Genomic DNA, 23,818 nt, shown 5'->3' with positions numbered 1-23,818 from the left:
ATAAATCTTAGGAGGCAAGTCAGGAGTGATAGTCAGAAAGTGGCAAAGTTCATAACCAGAATCCACATTGGCAAATGGATGTGGCCGAGCGCGGAGAACAGAAAGCGGTTAGAGTGGAGATTGAGAGCTCTGATGGATCATGTAGAGGTGAGCTGCAATGACGAGCCAATGGTGGGATGCAGGAGAGGTTGGCGTGAAGATCAGCTACTAAGAGTGTCTCTCGGTCTGGAGGACCTAGGTTATCCATACATTACACAGACATCCAATAGATTTAAAAGGGAATTGTGTAATGCTATGGCAATTAAAGACTTGCTGCCAAATTCCCGATTGCTGAGGGTCTATGCAGCAAATAAAGTTCTAAAAATGATCATTGGGTATCAGTGTCGATGTCCTAGAGAATATCACCATTATTATGCATTCCTTTTAAAAGGTTACATTTGTAGACGTTATATAATTAGTGATATATGGATATAAGAGCAGAGATATAAGATTTACTGTGATACATTGTAATAGTTTATTTAATATATGAAGGTGGTTGGGACCTTTGACCCTTGAGGCAGTGAAGAGGTTAAAAGGGACAGTCGTCAGGAAAATACTCTGTCACGTGGTGTTATGATAATCCGGGATCTCTTGCAGAGGAGGGTTGGCAGTTCACAGAGAACAAGGCACAATGGCTAATAACAGCAAGAAGACTGTCCTTATAACAGGGTGTTCATCGGGCATCGGCCTGAAGATTGCAGTTCAGATGGCGAAGGACCCCCGGGAGCGTTACCATGGTAAGAATTTATATGGGATACTTTAGGAATGACTTAGCCTGAAACTTATATAGAGTCCCAAGGAAATGTTATGTGGAGTAAAGGGAGAAGATAGAGAGACAGAGGTTATTGGAGGTAATAGTCAGGATCAAGAGGTCATACTGGAACAACTGAGCATGATAACAGAAAATACTAGAGACTATTTGAAGAGGCATTTATACAAACCTAATAACTCCTTTATTATGATCACATTTATTTGTTCTTTTTTCTTTTTGCGTTCCCATTTGTACATGTGTGACAGTATATAGTAGTTCCAATGAAATCCCCATGATGGGGCATAACTAGTACACAGTTTTTCATGCTGGTCTGGCGTTCATGATATCCAGGGAAAGAATTAAACCAAAAAGCAGGACCACCTTTACCCGTTGTTTTGGTTGGGTCTTCTTACTCTCCTGGCCCCAGGAATTTGGCGGTTATCGGTTATTAACTCTATGGGTAATGTTGGTGGAACAGAGACAGAAAACATATTGTGGAGTGAGTGCTTGTCAACATTGTGTTAGCTGGATAGCCAGGTCAGGATAATTTAGTAGATAGCACCACCAGAGGATAGAGCAAAAACATAGGGAAATACTAACCGGGGATGGAATAGATATATATGGTAGCCAAAATATAGTACAAGGCGGCACAAACTATACAAATAATTCAAAGTAGCTGAGGTCAGGAAACAGAGTTGGTCATCAAGAAACAGGATATAAATCAATGTAATGCAATAGAAGCAGGCCAGATTGGACTTTTAATAGAGCACCATATTCTCAGATTGGTCTGGTGGTTAGGACCTGCCAATACCTTTGTAGCACAGACAAATAAGATTTTCACAATTAGTTTTTTTAGTAACTGGGAATGCTAAACTCTATAAAGGACTGTTATGAGACTAGAAAAACATGGCTACCCGATACAGCACCACTCTTGGCCATGGGCTGTTTGTGGCATTGCAGTTAAGCCCTATTCACAACATTGGGGCTGAGCTGTAATACCAGACATAGGCCATGGACAAGAGTGGCACTGTTTCTGGAAGAAAGCAGCCATGTGTTTTCAAATGTTCTACAAACTTTTAAAGAAGTCTAAACACTTAAGGACAAACAGCTTCAAGTAATATTAAAACACATACGATAATAGTTGTAAACATTAAACTGGTAAAAAAAATATAAAGTACCACCAAGATGAAAACTTAATCCACCAAGATGAAAACTTTACCTTATTATATCATGTAAATTCATTCCTCTTGTTTTATCAAAGATAAGTGCTTCAGATTGTGCTGTCACTTCCTGCTGTGAGAGGGGCTGAGAGAGCTGTTTTATCTAGTGTCTGGGTTCTGAGCTGTTCACACTGCTCCAGAAACTTCACAAAGTGGAAAACTGCTAAATTAAAACCTGATGATATATGTTGAGAGTAGTATTACATTATATACATTAGGATTTTTATACTGGGGGGTCACCTTTTGTGTTTACAAACAATTTGTTATGTGATGGCGCCACCAATGTGAAGCTATAGGCCACACACACTCATATATATATATATATATATATATATATAGTTCACTTTAAACACTCTTTTAACTCCTTTAGCCTTCAGTTATTGTTTGCTTACATTTGATATTTTTGATAGCTTGTGCTCTCAGTGGAACATGCCTTAGTAATAAATACACCCAGTCTCAGACGCTGACCTTTTGCTCCAAGCAAATCTGCTTATTCTTAAGACTTATTCCCCTCCGATCATGAAGCCTCTTAATGTACCATCTGACTGTTAAATAATACCCACTGATAGCTCAGAGGATGTGAGGTGTTTTGTAATGCCAACTGATGAATCTTTATTTGTAATTCCTGCAGGTCGTAATACGTAACACTGTGATAATGTTTGTTGGCCCACATTGAACAGAAGGGATAAGAACTAAACTAAGGAGATCAGTGTAGGACGTTTACTGAGAAGATGCCACTAAAATAATACAATGGTATCAGGTCAAAATTTGGAGAATGTATGAAAACTTACTGTCAACATGACATTACTGGCTCTACCCTCATATATGAATAAAACAATCCACAAAATTCAATAATCTGCTGAAGTGTTAGAGAAATGCCAACCTAACTTCAAGCTTCTGCTCTATCTACAGTGATTGCCACAATGAGGGACCTCAAGAAGAGTGGGAAGCTGGAAGCAGAAGCTGGGGAGTCGCTCAACAAGACCCTGATAATCAGACAACTGGATGTGACCAAGGAAGAATCAGTGAAGAAATGCTCAGCAGAGCTGCCTGGTCAGACAGTGGACATACTGGGTAAGAAGTCGCTACGTAGACTGAGCTACATATTTGGGTTAGAATAATCGGTTTTAATGAGGAATTACGTAAACCGAGATCCACTGACTGAGATATGATGTACATTGTTGATTCACAGTGAACAATGCTGGTGTAGGCCACGTTGGCCCTCTTGAAAGCATCTCAATGGATGACATGAGGAAAGTCTTTGAAACAAACTTTTTTGGGGTGGTGCGATTGGTCAAAGAATTCCTCCCTGTCATGAAGAAGAGAGGAAGTGGTCATATTGTGGTCATAAGCAGCGTTATGGGACTACAAGGTGAGATATAGTTATTTAGTACATTGACCTTATAACCAACACTTCCTATCTGTAGGCCGTTACTTCCCGAGGGTATGAGGGCAGGAAGATGCCCATCAATGTTGACAAGACATCTAGCAGTCTTTGTGACATATATGGGCATTTTCTTTCCTCTAAAGTAGTGTTAGGCTCTGTTCACATTAGCATCATGGTTTTCATTTATAACGCAAGCCATAATGCTGTGACGGATCTGTCATCCGACAGACCCAAACGGTCACTGATGGGCCCCTTGATTTTAATAGGGTCCTTCGGGTCAAGAATAGCACAGATTGCAACAAAAGTGATGGTTACCCCGACAAAACGTCATGATGGTGGCTATGAATGATATGAACAGAGGCTTACCTGACACAAGGGGTTCTCAGGACCCTCGGATAAGGCTATAAGGCTGCTGGCAACTGGAGAGTCTATTGTGATAAGCAGTGGTGATAAATACTCATACATGTGGATTCTTACTGCAAATATAGTCATTCATCAGCCGCACAAGACATTGACTAATGTTGATTGTCTTCCTTATCCCAATTTCCCTCTATGTCGCTTTATTAAAATCTCTGATATGGACCTTGACGAAAATAAGGTCACTGTCAATGTAACAAGATTCAGAAAGCAATAGGTTTTCACGCGGGTGCATACGTAGGGGCCCAACCCGATAAGTAGAAAGAAGGTACTATGCACACCGAATAGGAGTAATTTTTCAAAAATAGGTTTCGGCGGCCTGGGAGAGCGGCGGGGAACCCGGAGCCCTGACCCCCAGGGACGCGTGCATTTATCAGACCAAAACCAATTCATTTCTCCTGCAGTGGCGCTGCAGGGAAACAGAACACTTGCTGCTGCAATCCCCCATAGATTACAGATCACTGGAGGTCCTAACAGCAGGATATCCTGTGATGAGGAAATGTCCAACTAAAAGGGATTGTCCAAAGCAGACAATATAAATGGGACAGTCGGAGAGCTTACAATGCTGCCATAGTACCACCTTGCATTATATCGGTTTGGGGTTTTGTATGCATGTGGGGTGATAATTTTCTTTGTATGTTTTCTCTTTTACCATGCAGGCATTGTATTTAATGACATCTATGTGGCATCAAAGTTTGCAATTGAAGGATTTTGTGAAAGTCTGGCCGTTCAACTCTTAAAGTTTAATATCTTGTAAGTAGAGAAGAAATCCTCCTTTTTTCCATTGACCACATATTTTATCCCTACAGAGAGTGGCGAGTATTCTTCTGCCGTATGAGCTTATTTAAAGGGGTTGTGCCATCAGGGTATATAAACATCATAATGGGGAATGGTGGGGAAATTACTCAATACTCCTCAAGAAGAGTGAAGAATCTGGAGGACTTCGACTCTGAAGGATTTCAATGGGTGCTATATAATACTACTGGATGATTCAAATGTCTCCATACAAAGGTTTTCAGAAATGAAAGCTAAGCCCTGATTGATTAAAGAGATTGTCGGGTTTATGAACCCCATTTCCAAATATCCTATTAGGGCATTCTGAGTTAATAGAGGGGAGTCCCCCATTCAGAAACCTAATTTAATAGCCGGAACAAAGAGTGGCTACAAAGTGCATTTCTCTTTCTCTGGGGGACCCAGCATGCCCATGTATTTCTCAGACAGCCTATTGATTTGAATTGGCATCATGTAATGCTTCAGCTCTCCTGTGGTGGCGCTGCAGTAGAATTGAACACTTTCTGTCAGGCTCCCCCGCAGATGATCGCTGAGGTACTCACCAGCGGGACAACCTGTGATCAACTTATTTTCAGAGGACCTGTCTGATAATAAATTATTTTAAAAAAAACGGAGCACCGCTTTAATATAGGTAACAAGGCCAGATTTTCTGTTAGATAGAGTTGATCAATGAAGCCCAGTTTTTTATTTTTTGTTTTTTTTGGCGCATATAACAAGTCATTCCCATGGCTGGGTCAAAAAGTTGTGTCAAGGTGAGCTCATAACTACGACATTGTAGTCCAAGTGGATCAGAAAGACTGGAAGTGTTACTGGCCAACCAGGAGATGACCTTCCATGAACATCCACCAATGAAGATGCCAGTACGGGAAAACTGATGGGAGCCGAACCTGTTTTCTTTTATACAAATCTGAATGCTGAGGTGTCCCAGAGACATAATCCTGCCATACTTGGTAAAAGAGGAGAGAGGATTACTAACATTTCTTTAACAAGATGGTTCACCACCCAGTTCTGAACGCTGATGATCGAATCAGCAGTATACTGGATTGGTCCCCATTGGCCAAATCAGGATGAGCATACCCGTCCAACTGCAAGCGTGCCCATGCGATCAGGAGAGGGGCAGTTGTTGTAATACACAGCCGCAGTCCCGCTCTAATGCAGGAGATCAGAGGAAGCTCTGATCTCTGCCATTAACCCTTAGAATACTGCAATCAACTCTGATCGCAGTATTTAAAGGAAAAGAGTGAGGGGAACCCCCTTTGAACGCGTCATAGAGGGCATATAGGGCATATAGGGCATATGCCCTCTATGAGGGCATATGTAGGTATGCCCTAACAACTGCCTATGTACTATCAGTACATAGGCTAATGTACTGGCATATAGATATATCCTGGAACATTATAGTTAAAAAGGAAAACTCTAAATGAAAAATTTCCCTATGGGATTATAAGAAGTTAAATAAATTTAGAAAAAAAATGCAATGTTAAATAAAATATCAAATCAGTAAAAAAAAAAACACATAAATGCACATTTCTTTCAATAAATAAAGGTTCTTAAATATAATTCCCAAAGCATTAAATATTTGGTATCATCACGACCATAACAACCTGCAAAATACATTTATGATGATCGGTGTATGCTGCTAAAAAAAAGAAATTACAGTGGAACAGATTTTTTTCTGTATTTTTGCCAAAATAAAAATCAATATAAATGAAATCCTAATGTATAAAGTACAACTCGTCCTGCAAAACTCACAGCCACATAAAGCTAAGCCGAACAAAAAATAAAAAAGTCATGACTGCCAGAATGCAAAGAGAAAAATCGAAAACTTGTTCTGACCAAAATTCATGTTTCAACCCAAGAAACCGCTGCAGCCTGTGATTGGCTGCAGCTGCGGTCACATGGTATGAACCGTCATCCATGGAGGCCGGCCCTCTGACATCATCCGGGCCGGCCCTTTGGGATGACGTTTCATCCCATGTGACTGCCGCTACAGCCTGTGATTGGCTGCAGCGGTCACATGGGAAGAAACGTCATCCCAGGAGGCCGCGCTGGAGGGAGGAACACAGACTTCTGGGTAAGTATGAGATTATTATTTTTTTCTGAGTTGCGTTTTTTGAGGCGGAATCGCTGCGAACCTGCAGCAAAAAATGCAACAACTGCTATTTGTTGCAGGTAGTACCTACCGAGTTAATTCAATGGGGAAAACCCGCTGCAAATAAGCAGCGTTTATGCAAATACAATTGACATGCTGCGGAATAAAATTCTGCACCGCAGTTTAATTTCTGAGCATTTTATTCAGCTCAGTATTTACGCAGCGTGTGGATGAGACTTGTTTTATCTCATCCACTTTGCTACTACTGTATTTGCTGCGGATCTTCCACAACAAATTCCGTTACGGAAAATCCGCAGTATTTACGCAATGTGTGAACTGACCCTAAGGGCGTTGTCTAAGCAGCCTCCCCGGTCTTCAGCCTTTATCCTCTATACAGGAATCTGGCTCAGTGCTTAAAGTAGCAATGTGCCCGGAAAGTTGTGAGAGCCAGGATCAGTTTTTAACGGCCGCCACAAGGATTGATTCCTGAAAAACAGCCGTTAAAAACGGATCCATTGAGTTCTATGGGGGCCCTCTGGTCATGAAAATGGCCAAAAATAGGACATGTCCTATTTTTTGACAGCCAGTACCATTAAAAATAAAAAACAGCCATGTGAATACAGCCATAGAACTACATTGTTCTGAAAACAGCCATGTGATCACACGGCCGTTAAAAAAACGGCCATCATTTTTCCCCGTCGTGTGAATGTAACCTTAGGAGTCAGCTGTGATGTGTGTCCATATATTGGGTCATGAATCCAGGTGTTAGATTGAGTCCTTGTGTCAATGAATGGAAAGTTCTTATTAGTTGTAATTCCCGGGCTTTCCTTTTTCTGTCGTTCTCAAAATTACTTTTCAGTATTAACACTTTTAGATCTGTCATATGTTGTCCTGGTCCAGGGAAGAGTTTAGCCACGGCTGTATCTAGCTTTTTCCTTATTGTGCAACTGTGTGTATTCATCCCGGAGTGTAGTTTCTGCTTAGTCTCTCAAAAATAGATACCTCCATTGGGGCACCTTGTCACAGTATCAAGAAGAGGCTGAACGGCAGCACGGAGGGCTTAACGGTAGGCCTCCATGACTGCCATAGGAGGGACAGCCAATAGGGGAAGAGAGGGTTAGTTGAGGCAGGGAGAGGGAGGAGATGGAGCGGGGAGGAGCCGGGGTGTTATCCGTTCCTCCCGCTGTTTTCGGCATTGAGCCGGAAGCAGCGGGAGGAAAAACAAGTAAGTTAATCAGCTCCCCTGCTCCTGCTTACCTGATGGCGTCTCTGGTCTGGCTGCTTGAGCAGCTGCGGGCAGCAGCTGCGTATCACGATCCGGGCTGGCTGGAAGAGTCAGTGGCGACGCTGGCCCGGATCCCTCAGGCAGGCCCGTCTTCGCGCCGAGCCCGGCGCTCTGTGTCGGCGGCCCGCATGGAGGCGCTCCCCTCCCCCGCTCCTTTCTCAGACGCTAGTCACAGGGCGGTGGGGGGAGAGATGAGGATTACTGCCCCTGCTCCGATAAAGCAGAGGGTGTCGACGGGAGCAGCGGTGGCTCAGGCTAGGTCACCCCGCCGCTCCCAGAGGTCCCGCCCACTTGAACGATTGAGTCCGGAGGTGGCCCCACGGGCCCGGCGTCACAGGGGGAGCCCTTCTAAGGACGCTGTAGGCCAGGCTGCTGGGACGGGCGCCCCCTCCCAGGGCCTGCGTCCTGGCAGGAATCCCCAGCCGCGACGGAGGTCGGCGGTTAACAGGGAATCGCAGGCCGGACTCCCTGTCACGTCTACACCTTCAGAGGCAGTTTTCGGAATGCAGCCCACGGCCGCCCCGTATGGTGGTGTTCCGGCCAGGGGGCAGGCTTCCTTGAGAGCATCGGTGAGGACGTCAAGATCGGCAACGACGACGCGGCAACAGGTTCGGTCGGAAGTCTGGGTCCCTGAGGTCGGGCGGCAGGTTGTCGGCCCCTCTGCCAGCGTGCCTGGATCCCCGTGTCGCAGATGTCGGTGCGAGTACCAATCGGCAGCAAGAGAGGATCTGGGAGATGGAGAGCTGGTTGAGTCGCAACGCGGTCAGAATTTTCCGGCTGGCAGGAACACAGCGCCTGGGCAGCCTGGTGAGTGTATAACTCCTACTTTACCGTATCCAGCAATTTTCATGTCGGGTGTTGGGGGTGGGGCAGCGAGCGCGGAAGTATCGGCTGTCGGTGGGGCTTATCAGATTTAGTGGGTTGTTTGCGCGAATTTGTCGGGGGCCTAGATAAGGCAGCGGCGCCTGTAGTTCCGGCGGGGTCCCCGGTGGTGGTTTGGGAAGGTCCTTGGGAGGTACAGTCGCGGTCCATGGGTGGTGACGTTCCGGGGGTGGCCAAGGACGCGGTAGTAGTGTCTGTCTAAACCGAGGCGCCGAAGGATGGGGATAGAATTCGGCTTGACGATCGGGCTCGTGGCGAGGATTATGTCGGTTTTGGGGGCCCTTTAGGGGCTCACTTTAAGCAGGATGTCCGTGACCGGATTTGGAAGGACGAGTACGTGGAAATTTTTCTCTTCTGCCGCTTGCTAAATTCAATTTGGATAAGGGCAAGTGGGATGAGAATAAGAAGGAGGAAGAGGAACGTCGGCAGTATAGGCTTATCCCGCAGACGTTCGTCAATTGGTTGCAAGTTTTTGCTATTTTGGAAAGCGTGATCGGAGAAAAAGGCGCCGGAAAATTGCTCGGCGTTGTTTTGTTATTTTGATGCCATCGGGGCAGGTTTGTTTGCGGTGCGACGAGCTATTTCGCCAGAGGAAGGCGGTCCGGCCGGCGATCAGGTGGGATCAAAAGGATATTGCGCTGTGGTCAGAGGCATAGCTAGGTTCTCCAGCACCCGGGGCAAAGATTCAGTTTGGCGCCCCCCCCCAACCTCTTTCCCGACATCTCCTTCCCCTTCGCAGTGTTTGTTTACTCTACCAATCGACGTGTCATTTCTTTTTATGTAACGCGAGCATAAAAATATTTGTACATTTCACAAGCAATATGGTTCTATACACAACACCAGAACCAAGCTCAGTACATAAATACAACACCAGCACAAATACAGCTCAATTTAGTGCAACCCCTGACGTATAGGTGTGTACGGCATAAAACTATAGCTCCCAGCATGGCCCGAACAATGATAAGGATATGCTGGGAGATGCTGTTTCACAAAAAATAAATCCTATCATAATCATCTCGCTGCAGATCATACAGTGACTACATTACTGATTAGAGGCAGAATAAACATTTACATTAAGTGACTCACCGGTGATGTCTCAGATTCTAGTTCTTTTTCTCCCTCCGGTCCAGATCTCTATGATGAATTCTCCCGGTCACAGACCATTTCTGCAGTTTGCCGCTCAGATGTCTTCAGCTTCTCACTTTACCAACATTTCCTCCCCGTAGAGACAAAGTCCCCCCTCCCCCCGCAGATACAGCCACACTTCTATTACATTTAAAAAAAAATAAAAAAATATTCAAACTCACCTTATTCCCGCTTCCACGCCGTCCGGCAGCCATGGAGACCTGCTCTCTTCTGCGCAGGTCTCCAGGGGGTTGAACACAGCGTCTATGAAAGGCGCTGATTGGCTGGGCAGGATGACTTTCCCTGCCAGTCAGTCAGCGCCTTTCATCGACGGAAGCGTCACTGGTACAAAAGGTACCAGTCGCTTCATTCATGGAGAGGCGCTGAATGGCCGGGCACGGAACGTGCCCGCTCATTTATTGCTTCTAATTGTACCTGTGTCCTTGCGACACAGGTACAATTATAGTGCAGGAGGAGGGGGCGCTGGCGCCCCCCTCTGAACTGCGCCCGGGGCACGTGCCCCGCTTGCCCCCCCCAGCTACGCCCCTGGCTGTGGTTATGAGTTACGGCACCGGTTAAGCAGTCCTTTCCCGGGAGCGTTGGCCAAGGTGGTCAGTCTAGTCAGTCCTGACAGGGCTCTGGGTTAAAGTTGGGCTCCTGCTGGCAATTCAACGATGGCCAATGTAAGTTTGGTGCAACGTGCAGATTTGAGCATGTCTGTTCGGAGTGCAACGGGTCCTCGCATGGGGCCGCAAAATGCCTGCGGAAAGGTAGGCGGTCGGGCCCTCAGTCTTCTGCCATTGGGCAAGGGGCGGTCGCCGGTGAGGGTGGAAAGGATGGCCCGGTATCTAAGTGAGTGTCCGGATAGAGTTGCAGCCAGGTTAATTTGCGAAGGGTTTTTGTGTGGTTTTGTTATCCCTCCTCCTCCACATGAGGTTCCGGTTACCCGACACAACCTTAAATCGGCTTATTTGCACTCGGCGGTCGTCTCGGGAAGCTTTGGAAGGAAGTGTCGTTGGGTCGCAGGGCCGGGCCTGTTGCTGGGCCGCCGATAGAGAATCTAGTGGTATCCCCCTAGGGATTTGTGCCAAAGCGGGAGCCTCATAAATTCCGCCTGATTCAGCATTTGTCTTTTCCCAGGGGATCGTCCGTGAATGACGGGATAGTTAACGACTTATGCTCGGTTGGTTACGGGTCATTCGACACAGCGGTGCGTTAGTGCGGTAGGCGGGGCCTGGCGCGTTGTTGGCAAAGACTGACATCGAGGCGACTTTTCGGTTGCTGCCTGTACATCCAGAAAGCCAACGGCTGTTGGGTTGCTCCTGGAAAGGGGGGTTTTATGTTGATAGGTGTCTTCCAATGGGATGCTCTCTTTCTTGCGCATGCTTCGATGCATTTAGTAGTTTCGTGGAATGGGTGACGAAGGGCTTAGTTAGGGTGGATTCATTAATACTTTAACTTGATGATTTTTTGTGTGTCGGCCCTAGCGTTTCCCCTGGTTGCGGTAACGTATTGTATTCATTGCAGAAGGTTGCGACGGATTTTGGAATCCCTCTGACGCCTGGTACAACTGAGGGCCCGGTTTCTACCATTTGTTTTTAAGGGATCGAAATTGATTCAGTTGCAACGCGGTGCAGGCTTCCTGAGGATAAATTACTGCCATTGCGGCAGGAGGTGAGGCGGGCTTGACGATTGAAGAAGATCACTGTGGGCGATCTCCAGTCGCTGCTGGGGAAGTTGAACTTTGCCTGTTGGATTATGCCAATGGGTCGAATTTTAGTAGGCGATGGGCGGCAGTGACGGCGGGTATCCGGGCGTCCCGCCATTTTGGGAGGATTGGTTTCGATCACAGGGCTGATCTGCTGGTCTGGGAGGCGTTCCTAGGGGAATATAACGGTTGATCGCTGTGGATGTCACCGGTACACGATATGGGCGAGTTGGAGCTGTTTACTGATGCGGCGGGGCCGGTTGGTTTTGGCGCATATGCATGATGTCAATGGTGTGCGGGGAACTGGCCGGACAGCTGGGTAACCAGTGGTTTTACGCGGAATCTGGCCCTGCTCGAGCTGTTCCCCATGGTGGTTGCGGGACCATTTGCGGGGACAGGCTCAGGGATAAAAAGGTTCGGGTCCACTGCGATAACATGGGGGTGGGTTAGCAATTAACAACTTATCAGCTTCTTCTCCACCTGTGGTTTATGTTTTTGCGTCACCTAGTTGTTTTAAACACGCGGGTATTTGCGGTGCATGTACCAGGGGTTTCCAATTGTATTGCTGATGCTCTTTCTCGCTCGCAGTGGGATCGATTCGTCAATTGGCACCGGCAGTGGAGCTGTTCGGTTTGGCTTGCCCGGAGCATATCTGGGATCTGATTTCGGTATCGGGTGTTCGGCTTTTTGGCAGCAGTAGGAGGAGTGGGTAAGAGTTTGGGTAACGTCAGCACAGAGAAGGACAGGTTGGTAGCATGGTTGTACTGGTTGGGGTGATGTGGAGGCAGGGTTTTTCCCTGCCTAAAGTGAAGCGTCTTGTTACTGGTTTGGCGTTTGGATTTAATTTACGGGGTTTCCAGGATGTGTCCAAGATGTGACCCAGATGTGGGTCTGTGGGGGTATAGACTAGGGTTGTTTTGTGGCGGTCCAAGACTGATCAAGTGGGTCGGTTGTGTTCTGCCCTTCCGGGGGCCGGCGAAGTGTCCGGTTGCTTGTATGGTTGCTTTTCAGCCACGGGGTGGGGTGCCGGAGGCGCCATTGCTCCGTCATGAGAATGGCTCCTTTTTTGTCCGAGTATCAATTTGGTGCTATATGTTAAAAATGCTTGGCTGAGGTTGGCGTGGGGCAGGGGCATTACTCATCTCACTCGTTCAGGATCGGCGCTGCTACTGAAGCGGGGCGTTGGGGGTTGGATTATGAGGGTGTGCGTCGCATTGGCCGATGGGAGTCCGATAGGTTTCGGACTTACGTGTGCCCTCATTTGTTGTGTGTGGGTAATGTTGCTTTGATTGTTTTCATATGAGTTGCTGGTTTTTCTTTTCAGATCATCGCCCTTGTTTAGTGTGGCTTTTAGGACACTCTTTTGTGCACTGGGAATGATCTGGGGGTGCGCCCGTTTCGGGAGTTAGTGGGGGACATTAAACACGATTTATTGTGTTTATGGGCATCTTATCCTCGCCTAGTGATTGTGTGGTCGGATATAGTTCAGAGGAAGTTTTGGCGTTTAGCGAGATCAGCCGAGAGGGTGAACAAAGCCCGCATTAAGGTGAACCGGGCGGTGTCACGTTTTGTTGCCAAGAACGGGGGCATTTGTGTTCGACACCGGGACCTGGAGTCAGGAGTCGGAAATTATTGGAGGAGTGTTGGGGTACATTGGACCGAGGTTGGAATTGATTTGGGGAGCCTGGCCTTAGCAGACGGAAGTGAGAGGGCGGTGGTGGAGGGACTCACAGGCTTAAGGTGGTCAAGGCCTGTTTCGCTGTGGCGGGGGGAGTCCTTGAGGTTGGTCAGTACAAAATGGTGGGGGGGTCGCATCGGGGGTATGCGTCCCCCAAAGCGGTAGATAATTTGAAGACTTCATAGGGTGTTACCCCTTTGAAGTGGTCTTCTAGTGGAAGGTATATCATTTGAAGACTTCATCTGGTGTTATCCCTTTGAAGTGGTCTTCTGGTGGTGGTTTGCAGATGGCTAACTTAAAGGAAATCCGGTGTTAAAAGGGCTTCAAGGACTTCCTCTGCTCTGTTAAGTGTTAATAATGTTGATTGTTATTTCTGATTCTGACCCATGTTGGGTCATGTGAATTATAGGAGGAATTCTCTGGTCGAATTCCTAAAGGAGTTATCCGAATGTTTCGGATTAAATTGCATTTAAAAATAATGTCAATTAATAAACGGCTGCAGTGGCCATTTCACATCCAACCTCGGTTGTCACGTGTCTTTATTGGAAGAAAAAGGGGAATAAAAGGTTAACATGGTCAATTAGCACAGGACTCTACTTAGGCCAGTCAAGAAGAGGCTGAACGGCAGCACGGAGGGCTTATCGGTAGGCCTCCATGACTGCCATAGGAGGGACAGCCAATAGGGGAAGAGAGGGTTAGTTGAGGCAGGGAGAGGGAGGAGATGGAGCGGGGAGGAGCCGGGGGTATTATCCGTTCCTCCCGCTGTTTTCGGCATTGAGCCGGAAGCAGCGGGAGGAACAACAAGTAAGTTAATCAGCTCCCACCCTCCCACCCTGAATTAGGTGGTAATTTTGGGGATCGGGATTGGTTTGTGGGTTTGTATATGTTATTGTGCTTTTGATGTATGCTTAGGTAACTTGTGTTTTCTTTTATTTTCTTTTGAGCAGGTCCGGGTGTCATGGCAGCTGGCGGGGGGAGTCCTTGAGGTTGGTCAGTACAAAATGGTGGGGGGGGTCACATCGGGGGTATGCGTCCCCCAAAACGGTAGATCATTTGAAAACTTCATAGGGTGTTACCCCTTTGAAGTGGTCTTCTGGTGGAAGGTATATCATTTGAAGACTTCATCGGGTGTTATCCCTTTGAAGTGGTCTTCTGGTGGTTGGAGCCATCTGCAGAGGTGAGCGGTGCCTCCGAGCTGGTTTACGGCTGGAGGTAAAGAGTTGGTGGTGGTTTGCAGATGGCTAACTTAAAGGAAATCCGGTGTTAAAAGGGCTTCAAGGACTTCCCCTGCTCTGTTAAGTGTTAATAATGTTGATTGTTATTTCTGATTCTGACCCTTGTTGGGTCATGTGAATTATAGGAGGAATTCTCTGGTCGAATTCCTAAAGGAGTTATCCGAATGTTTCGGATTAAATTGCATTTAAAAATAATGTCAATTAATAAACGGCTGCAGTGGCCATTTCACATCCAACCTCGGTTTTCACGTGTCTTAATTGGAAGAAAAAGGGGAATAAAAGGTTAACATGGTCAATTAGCACAGGACTCTACTTAGGCCAGTCATGTACACGCCATTGGAGGATGTACCTGAGAAAAAGTCGATGATTTCTGTTTATAAGCTGTTTGACTGTTTACAAAAACAACCGGCAGAATTGTGAATGCAGCTGTGGAGTATAACAAATGCTGCAACTCAGTACAAGATAAGAAATACAATGTATTTACTAAGTCCTTCAACTTTTTATGTAGCTAATATCTATGGATAAAATGTACAATGAGGTTCAAAGGTGACCATATGTGTTGTGATGTAATCCATGCTCTTTGTGTGCAGTGTTTCTTTAATAGAGCCTGGACCCGTGAACACAGAGTTTGAGATGAAGTTGATGGAAGAGGTGGCTCGTTCAGACTTTCCAGGAGCTGATGCCGAGACCATAAGATACTTTAAGGAGGTCTACCTCCCAGCCGCACATGAGATTTTTGTTACCATGGGGCAGACACCAGATGCCGTGGCAAAGGTTAGTAAAGAGTTCGGTTCATTGACTTCTGCAAGAACTCCCACTAGTCATTTGGTCATTGTTTTGCTGTTTTTAGTCTGTTACCTGCGCATAACCAATGATTTTCTTTTAAAATGGTGGGGGGGGGGTAGTAGCCCCCACACTGATAACACATTGATGTGATATACCATAGATGAGCCTTAAGGCCCTGTTCACACTAAGTTTTTTGCAGGCAGAAAATTCCGCCTGTAAAAATCAGCTCCGTTTTTTTTTTAAGTGGTTTTGCACCACAGGTGGTTTTTGATGCGTTTTTTTACGCTGATTTTGCTGTGTTTTTGATGCTTTTTTTTAATCTCTTTTTGTTCAACAGGTAAAGGAAAAAAATTTCAGTAGTCTTTGCCATAAAACGCGTCCAAAAAATTGTCAAAAGACACGTCGGCCGTTCGCGGTTTTTTTTTCAGTCTCCCATTGATTTCAAAAGGGTTTTTGAGGCGTAAAATGCCTCAAGATAGGGCATGTCGCTCCTTTTTCCCACAAGCATTTTTTCACGCTTGCGGGAATAAAACACCTCCACCTCCCATTCAAATCAATGGGAGGCATTTTCGGACGTTTTTTGCAGTGGTTCCCGCTGCACAAAACGTGTAAAAAAAACTATGTGTGAACAGGGCCTGAAATGGGAGAAAACCACTTTAAAACCAAACCAAAACCCATGGCCCACAGTCATCTTTACTCATACCAGGAGTGGAGAAAATGGTATAAATTTTAGGAGCCAGTAACACCGCTCTGCGAGTCAACTTGGGCCATAGATTTTGTGTCCAATAATAGGAACTCTTATAGACACGAATCCAAAAAGTTAGATGCCAGTAGCAAAATTTTAGGCACATTGACTATCTGCCTCCTGGAAATTGTCCAGCCCTGAACCATAAACCACACCCCGGTTTACTTGTGAAATTTGCCCCTTAAGAAATCATAAAATAACCGTATGGGGTCCCTGCAGTTGAATATTCGAGCTGGAGTTTTGGTACATTTTTCAGACCCAAACTTCAAGTGTATCTACCCACAACTGTACTAAAAATAGGGTAACCCGTGGGTATATTACCAAGTTCTGGACTTTAGTTTGGAAACTTTTTTAAGAGTACAGGCTGCCATAAACTACAGTCTGTATTCAGAGTAGCTATGAATAGGATCTTGGTGGCCAAGACTCCCCGTGTGACTGTGACTAAAACCACTACGACCAATGAAGGTCACAGTGATCATGCCCTGTTGACATGTCATAAAAAAACTTTGTAGGGTCAACAAAACAGTAAAACGCCTCCAATATTTTTTTGGGTGCAATATTATTCTTAACAACTCCACTTAATTCATTCCACATTTGTGAACCCGGCTTCAGCTTCACTTGCCAATAAATGCCAATAAAGGTGGGAACCAATGTGATTGTGCCACAAAGGCTGGTAAAAGTGGCAGGTGTTACGGTTCAGTTGCAATCCAATAGAAATTAATCGTAAAATTTGTGGTTGCAATAGTTTTTTCTTTACTTTTGCTTTTTCTGCATCAACACTGTATCCAGAAACAAGTATTGTTGGAGCCGTATCCTTTCTAAATCTTAGGAACTACGCAAGTTCTAAGTTCAACCTCACATTTCTTGCAGGCCACTGCCAAGGTGATAGGAATGGAGCAGCCAGTCTTCCGTCACCAGACAAACCTTCTCTACACTCCGCTCACTGCCCTGAAATACGCAGACAACAGTGGAAACCTCTCAGTTAGGACCTTCTACAATCTTATCTTCAACTATGGCTCCCTCTTTCATTGTAGCCTCAACCTCTTGAAATGCATCACCTGCAACTGTTTCCGCCGGAGAGTCATGCCGGTCTGAAGGATGGAAATGTCGACCCACAGTTTAGCTCTTAAAGGGTATGCAGATTTTTGCAAACAATTGTATTTATTTTTTGCTACAATGCAAAGTCTTGATTACAAATATCCTAATGCTTTGTGTATACAGCTGCTATGCATATCTATATGTCTCCATGGAAACAGACTACAAGCAAACCCTGTGAGTAGTCTGATTCTGTAGTCATGTGTTAGGGTATGTTCACACGCAAACTCAAAAATTTCTGAAAATACGGAGCTGTTTTCAAGCGAAAACAGCTCCTGATTTTCTGAAGTTTTTTAAGCCACTCGCGATTTTCACTGCGTTTTTCGTGTCTTTTTTACCGCCGTTTTTGGAGCGGTTTTCTATAGTCAATGAAAAACGGCTCCAAAAACGTCCCAAGAAGTGACCTGCATTTCTTTCTCGCGGCCGTTTTCTTACGTGGCCGTTGTTCAAAATTCCTGAGTAAAAAAACGTCCCATCGGAATAGAAAGCCGGTTTTCCCATTGAAATCAATGGGCAGATGTTTCGAGGCGTTCTGCCTCCGATTTTTCTGACGTTTTTAGGGCGTTTACGGCCCGAAAAACGGCCGAAAATAGGTCTTGTGCACATATCCTTAAACTTTTCCATCTGCCCTCCTCTCTTCAGACAGTAGAATAGCACGAAGCAGGGATCATATGGAAGAACACATGACTGCAGCATCAGACTACACAGGATTTGTAGTCTGTAACCATGGAGACACATTAGTAGAGCTGTAGACACAAAATAGTAGTATATTCTTATTCAGTACTATTTGTAAAGTTAATTAATTTTTTACTTTAGACGCATTGGAGCAATAGAAAAGTGGTTGCAAATGTTTAGATACCCCTTAAGACGTGAACAAGCCGTAGGCCTAACATAGTATTATTACTGGCTGCAAGATTAACCCTAAACATTTCTGAATTATAAATTGTAGTAATCAACTAAGGTTGATTTGTTTGGGTGGTTTTCTAGTAGACATTTTATATTATTATTATAATTATTATTATTATAGCACATCATATTTAGAGAGTGGCCCAGTTAGGCTGGATTCACACGAGCATGTTTGTTCCATAAAGGACGGAACGTATTTCGGCCGCAAGTCCCGGACCGAACACAGTGCAGGGAGCCGGGCTCCTAGCATCATAGTTATGTACGACGCTAGGAGTCCCTGCCTCTCCGTGGAACTACTGTCCCATACTGAAAGCATGATTACAGTACGGGACAGTTGTCCGGCAGCAAGGCAGGGACTCCTAGCATCGTACATAACTATGATGCTAGGAGCCCGGCTCCCTGCATTGTGTTTGGTCTGGGACTTGCGGCCGAAATACGTTCCGTCCTTTACGGACCGAACATGCACGTGTGAATCCAGCCTTACAGTCACACCAGCAATACAGCCAGCTGTGGCTAATAGAGAATGACTCCCCCCCCCCCCCATAATGTTCATATGTGCTAATAATTTTTTTAAACTTATCTCTGAAGAAAGCTCGTGCCATGCAAATGGTCACTGGGCCAAAAACTGACCATACAGGCAAGGAAAGTATTATAATAAGCACAGATTATAATCAGAACAAAAAGAAAAACCCCAAAATGTTGATGGTGTACATGATAATGAACGTACATAGGATAATTATTGTAACAGGCAAACCTTTAAGATTACGGGGTAAATAGTTGTTATTCTAGTTATCAGTAAGGATACGGAGGGATCAATTGGGAATATTTTTGTTTGCTTTTTAATTTTTTTGTTGTTTAATATATTTTTGATAAATTGATCTATTTTCTCTTTTTTATCACTAGTGCACTGTACTAAACCTTAACCTGTTCCTGACCATTCATAGACAATGACAGTGACACCTACAGTCTACAGGAGGGTACTGCACACTAAAATTGCCCATAGACCCATAACTTATTTTTAACGATCTGATCTTGCAATCCCAGATATTTATGCTCTTGTAGAGATGGTGTGATGCTGTATTAATATACAATAGGAGTCAGTCCCCAGCACTGGACTGTGGAATAATTTTTTAGGAAGCAGTTTTAAGGTGGCAGAGCCAGTAAATCACGTCAGATAGCAAAGATACCAGAATAATGTTCACTGTTCTTAATGTTATTTTCAATCATATGATATGTCACACATGCTGCAAGATCAGGAAAACTTCTAAATATTCAGATAAACTTTAATTTCTGATGCCGTACTACGGGATACAATTTTTTTTTTGTTTTTACGAATTATTTGTAATTATTTATTTTAATACTTGTTATGTGACATACGGATGTTGGAACAACAAATACATATTTTTTAATATATTTAATAATTGTTATATATATTTAATATAGAATTATAATATATATTATAATAATGACTATACATCACCATTATAGTTTATTCATTATTAATAAAGCCTAATCTGTATTTATGGTTTAAATTGCGCTGTGTGAATTATTGTTAGTGTTATGTTTCTTTTTAGATATTTTTTCAGATATTTTTTTCAATTTTTTATATTTTTTTCCCCTCTACTAGAGGGGTAGAATGGGCTAAAAAAAATTATTTTATCCATATATTTTATTCCCCCTTCCATATGTACCTGAATAGATTTTTTTGGAAGAATATGCACTTGCATTGTCTGGGGAGCGCGGCATAGCAACAGCCCATATGACCACCATCATAGATGTTTTTGGATATAATGATGTAGTAGAGATAAATGGTACTGCCTCATGTTAAATTATGTAGGCACAGATAGTACTGCCTCCTCGTCTCTCTCTGTAAATAATGTAGGCACTGCCTCCCTATCTCTCCCTTTAAATGATGATGTGTAGTAGTTATGGGACCCATCAGCTGATCATACCGACCGTATTCCCTTCTTGTCTCTCTCTGGGCACTACTACATAGGCACTACTATGGAAAACAACTAGAGATACAGTACAGTCTTCTTACGGTCACTGCTATGTGACAGTACTATATGAACATTAGTATGTAGAAATACATTTTGATACAGCTACTAATATGCATCACTTCTATATATTAGTGCTATGTGGCACTAATATGTGGTGCCCTAAAATATGCTGTATTACGATGTGCCACTACTATGTGGTGTGCCACTATTTGTTTTACCACTACGTGTAACTATTATCTGGTGTACTGCTATGTAGCACTACTATATGACACTACTATGTGGTGCAGTATTATGTTGTGTACTAGTACTACTATATGATACTGCTGTGTGGTTCACTATTATGTTGTGTACTAGTACTACTATATGATACTACAGTGTGGTGCAGTATTATGTTGTGTACTAGTTGTCACGACGCGGGGTATGGACCCACTGGGCCGTACCGCGTAGCGAATAGGCAGCTGGCCAAACAGGTACAATACAATGTCTATAGTCCAGAAAGGGTACCCGAGGCAATGTAGACAGTGGCGGTGATTCAGGCTTAAGATGAGGCTCCGGCAGCAGACAGACACCCGGCGGGTGTGACACAGTAGATGCAGCGGAAGACACAACTCGACTTCAACTCTAGACGGCACAGAGGCACGGTAGCACGGGATACAGGGTACAGGCAGCAGGAACGGGTAACACTGGGAACTGGAAAACACTAGGAGACCATTTGCAAGACAAAATTTAGGTAACACAACAACGCTCAGGCAATGGTCAAGAGGGCAGAGTACTTTTTATAGTCCAGCAGCATTCTGGGCTAATTGCAGATTCTCTGCAACTGGATGCGCACTGGCCCTTCAAGGCCGTGCACGCGCAGCGTGCGCGCCCTGCGGGAGACAGTCTCTGAACCAGGAAGTGAGTGCCGGTGTCTCTCAGGAGGGAGATGCCGCCGAGAACTCACACGTCCATGGCCGCGGCCGTCAGAGCGTAAGCCAGAACGACGGTCCGTGGCCATAGACGTTACACTAGTACTACTATATGATACTACTGTGTGGTTCACTATTAAGTTGTGTACTGGTACTACTAGATAGTACTACTGTGTGGTGCAGTATTATGTTGTGTACTAGTACTACTATATAGTACTACTGCATGGTGCAGTATTATGTTGTGTACTAGTACTACTTTATGACATTTATAGAAGGTGAACTTCTCTGGAATGTTATATTATATGACACTATTTTGTGGTGCACTATTGTGTAGATTATTTTCACTAAATCTCTGACCTGTTTAAGGGATATATTAATTGGCAGTCAACGCTTCACTGCTAATGTTTGTATCATAAGTATGTCAGCTTATACAAGATAAATGATACAATGTATCAAGAATATGTGTCTAGTGCTTTCGCACTTTTCAGTGATACAAAATAAATTAATCTAGTGTGGTAGGTAATAATGCTAAAAAAATAACATATCACATATATTCATGTCCAGTTTGTACCTTAGTTACTATCTATTTTTATTTGTTTTTATATATGTTTGTAAACTGGACATAGAATATCAGAGATATAGGTGGGGCCCAATAGCCACACCTATAGAGATCTGCACAAAGTAGATAGATTCAATCCAAGTCCAGCACATCCAAGTTAGGTGCAAGGAATATTGTTCAAGTGCTAAGACGCTTATACCTATCCTACCTACTATTAGCCCTACGCGTTTCTTTGCTATCTATTTCTGCCGCAAATCTTCAGGGGCCACAGCAATCAATCTATTAGATCTTCTAGCACTCTAGTGGCTAGCTTACTATGTCCACGTTGTAGTACAATTTGTTACATTCAGTGCTGTGTACACTTAGGGCATGCCCCCACGTGGCGGATTTCCTCCGCAACTGTCCGCATCAATGCCGCACCTAATCCGGGTTGCGGATTACGGCTGCGGATCTGCCCAAAATGTGCAGTAAATTGATGCGGACTAGCTGCTGCGGACTGCGGAAAAAGTGCTTCCCTTCTCTCTATCAGTGCAGGATAGAGAGAAGGGACAGCACTTTCCCTAGTGAAAGTAAACGACTTTCATACTTACCGCCCGTTGTCTTGGTGACGCGTCCCTCTTTCGGCATCCAGCCCGACCTCCCTGGATGACGCGGCAGTCCATGTGACCGCTGCAGCCTGTGATTGGCTGCAGCCGTCACTTACACTGAAACGTCATCCTGGGAAGCCGGACTGGAGACAGAAGCAGGGAGTTCTCGGTAAGTATGAACTTCTATTTTTTTACAGGTTGCTGTATATTGGGATCGGTAGTCACTGTCCAGGGTGCAGAAACAGTTACTGCCGATCGCTTAACTCTTTCAGCACCCTGGACAGTGACTATTTACTGACGTCGCCTAGCAACGCTCCCGTCATTACGGGAGCCCCATTGACTTCCTCAGTCTGGCTGTAGACCTAGAAATACATAGGTCCAGCCAGAATGAAGAAATGTCATGTTAAAAAAGCAAAACGCATCCGCAGCACACATAACATGTGCATGACAGCTGCGGACTTCATTGCGGAATTTAGAATCTCCATTGAAGTCAATGGAGAAATTCCGCCATGAGTCCGCAACCAGTCCGCCACTGCTCCGCAACAGACAGAGCATGCTGCGGACACCAAATTCCGCTCCGCAGCGGAATTTTACTCAACGTCTAAACAAACACTTCTAAATTAAAGTGGAAGTCAATGGAGAAACGGCTCCGCTGCGGATTAACGCTGCGGAGTGTCCGCAGCGGAATTCAAGTGCAATTCCGCCACGTGTGAACCCAGCCTTAGACTTCTAGAATTCTAGGTCTAAAGTTGTTACTCCCAATCTGACCTGTCCCCCATGCTTTACACTGATTCTTTGCTTTTTAGCTCTACTTCATTAAAGGAGCACTCCCACAAAATGTTTTATTCTCTGGCCCATTAGAGAGGCACATTATGTATATTGTTGTGAAGGTAATCTTCTTACCGGTGGCTGTATTTGTGGGTTACTCACTCTCTTCTGGTCCTCAGCTGTGTCATGTGACCAGAAATAGGACCAGAATGGAGTGGATAACTCACAAATACAGCCAACGGTAAAAAGATTACCTTCACTACAATTTACATAATGTGCCCCTCTAATGGGCCAGAGATTAAAACAATTTTCCGGAGTGCTCCTTTTAGGTACAGGTATGACATCATCTGTGATTCCATCTTGACTATATTGTTTATTGGAGCAGCTAAAAATACATATTTTATTCATGTTTGAATACGTCAGAGGTTCAGGATGTTACTCCATACAGGCCCTGTCCCCTGTGCTTTACATTGCAGCTCTGCTTGTACACAGTGGTAGCTCTGTATAAACATAACCTCAGTTCAAGCTCACCAGGTAGTGAGTGCATGGAAAGATGATTTTCATGAAGGCAGGGAAGAAATGATTCTGGAGTTCCACTTTACACTGTACTTGTCTTGCTCCAGCAAATTCCAACAGCGAAAAAAAGAATAAAAAATGTTGTGTGTTTCGACAGTGGCGCTTCTCATATTAGTTTTTCATCCTGCTCTCTGGACTTTGACGCTTCCCAGCACATCACAGGTTTGGGTTAGAGGATAAAAGTGTTGGCTCATGTTTGTAGAGTAAAAAGTACAGTATATTAGGAAATGGCATATATAGTAAATATTTGTATCCATGTCTCTCCTCACTGATGCTC

At 44.7% G+C, this 23,818-nt stretch overlaps 1 protein-coding gene across 1 annotated transcript; it reads left to right on the top strand.

Moving 5' to 3' along the window:
• The first annotated feature begins 649 nt into the window (after positions 1 to 649).
• On the top strand, positions 650 to 18,316 carry RDH8 (retinol dehydrogenase 8). Its single transcript, XM_075855443.1, has 6 exons — positions 650 to 776; positions 2,923 to 3,084; positions 3,203 to 3,382; positions 4,474 to 4,567; positions 15,202 to 15,385; positions 17,013 to 18,316. The coding sequence occupies exons 1-6, from the start codon at positions 671 to 673 to the stop codon at positions 17,235 to 17,237; spliced, it is 951 nt and encodes a 316-aa protein (XP_075711558.1). The 5' UTR covers positions 650 to 670; the 3' UTR covers positions 17,238 to 18,316.
• The last annotated feature ends 5,502 nt before the right edge of the window (positions 18,317 to 23,818 follow it).

The sequence above is a fragment of the Rhinoderma darwinii genome, chromosome 3 (assembly GCF_050947455.1).
Source record: "Rhinoderma darwinii isolate aRhiDar2 chromosome 3, aRhiDar2.hap1, whole genome shotgun sequence".
In the NCBI taxonomy this organism is placed as follows: domain Eukaryota; kingdom Metazoa; phylum Chordata; class Amphibia; order Anura; family Rhinodermatidae; genus Rhinoderma; species Rhinoderma darwinii.
Note: the sequence above shows the minus strand (reverse complement) of the source record. Positions and strands in the feature narration are given on the sequence as shown.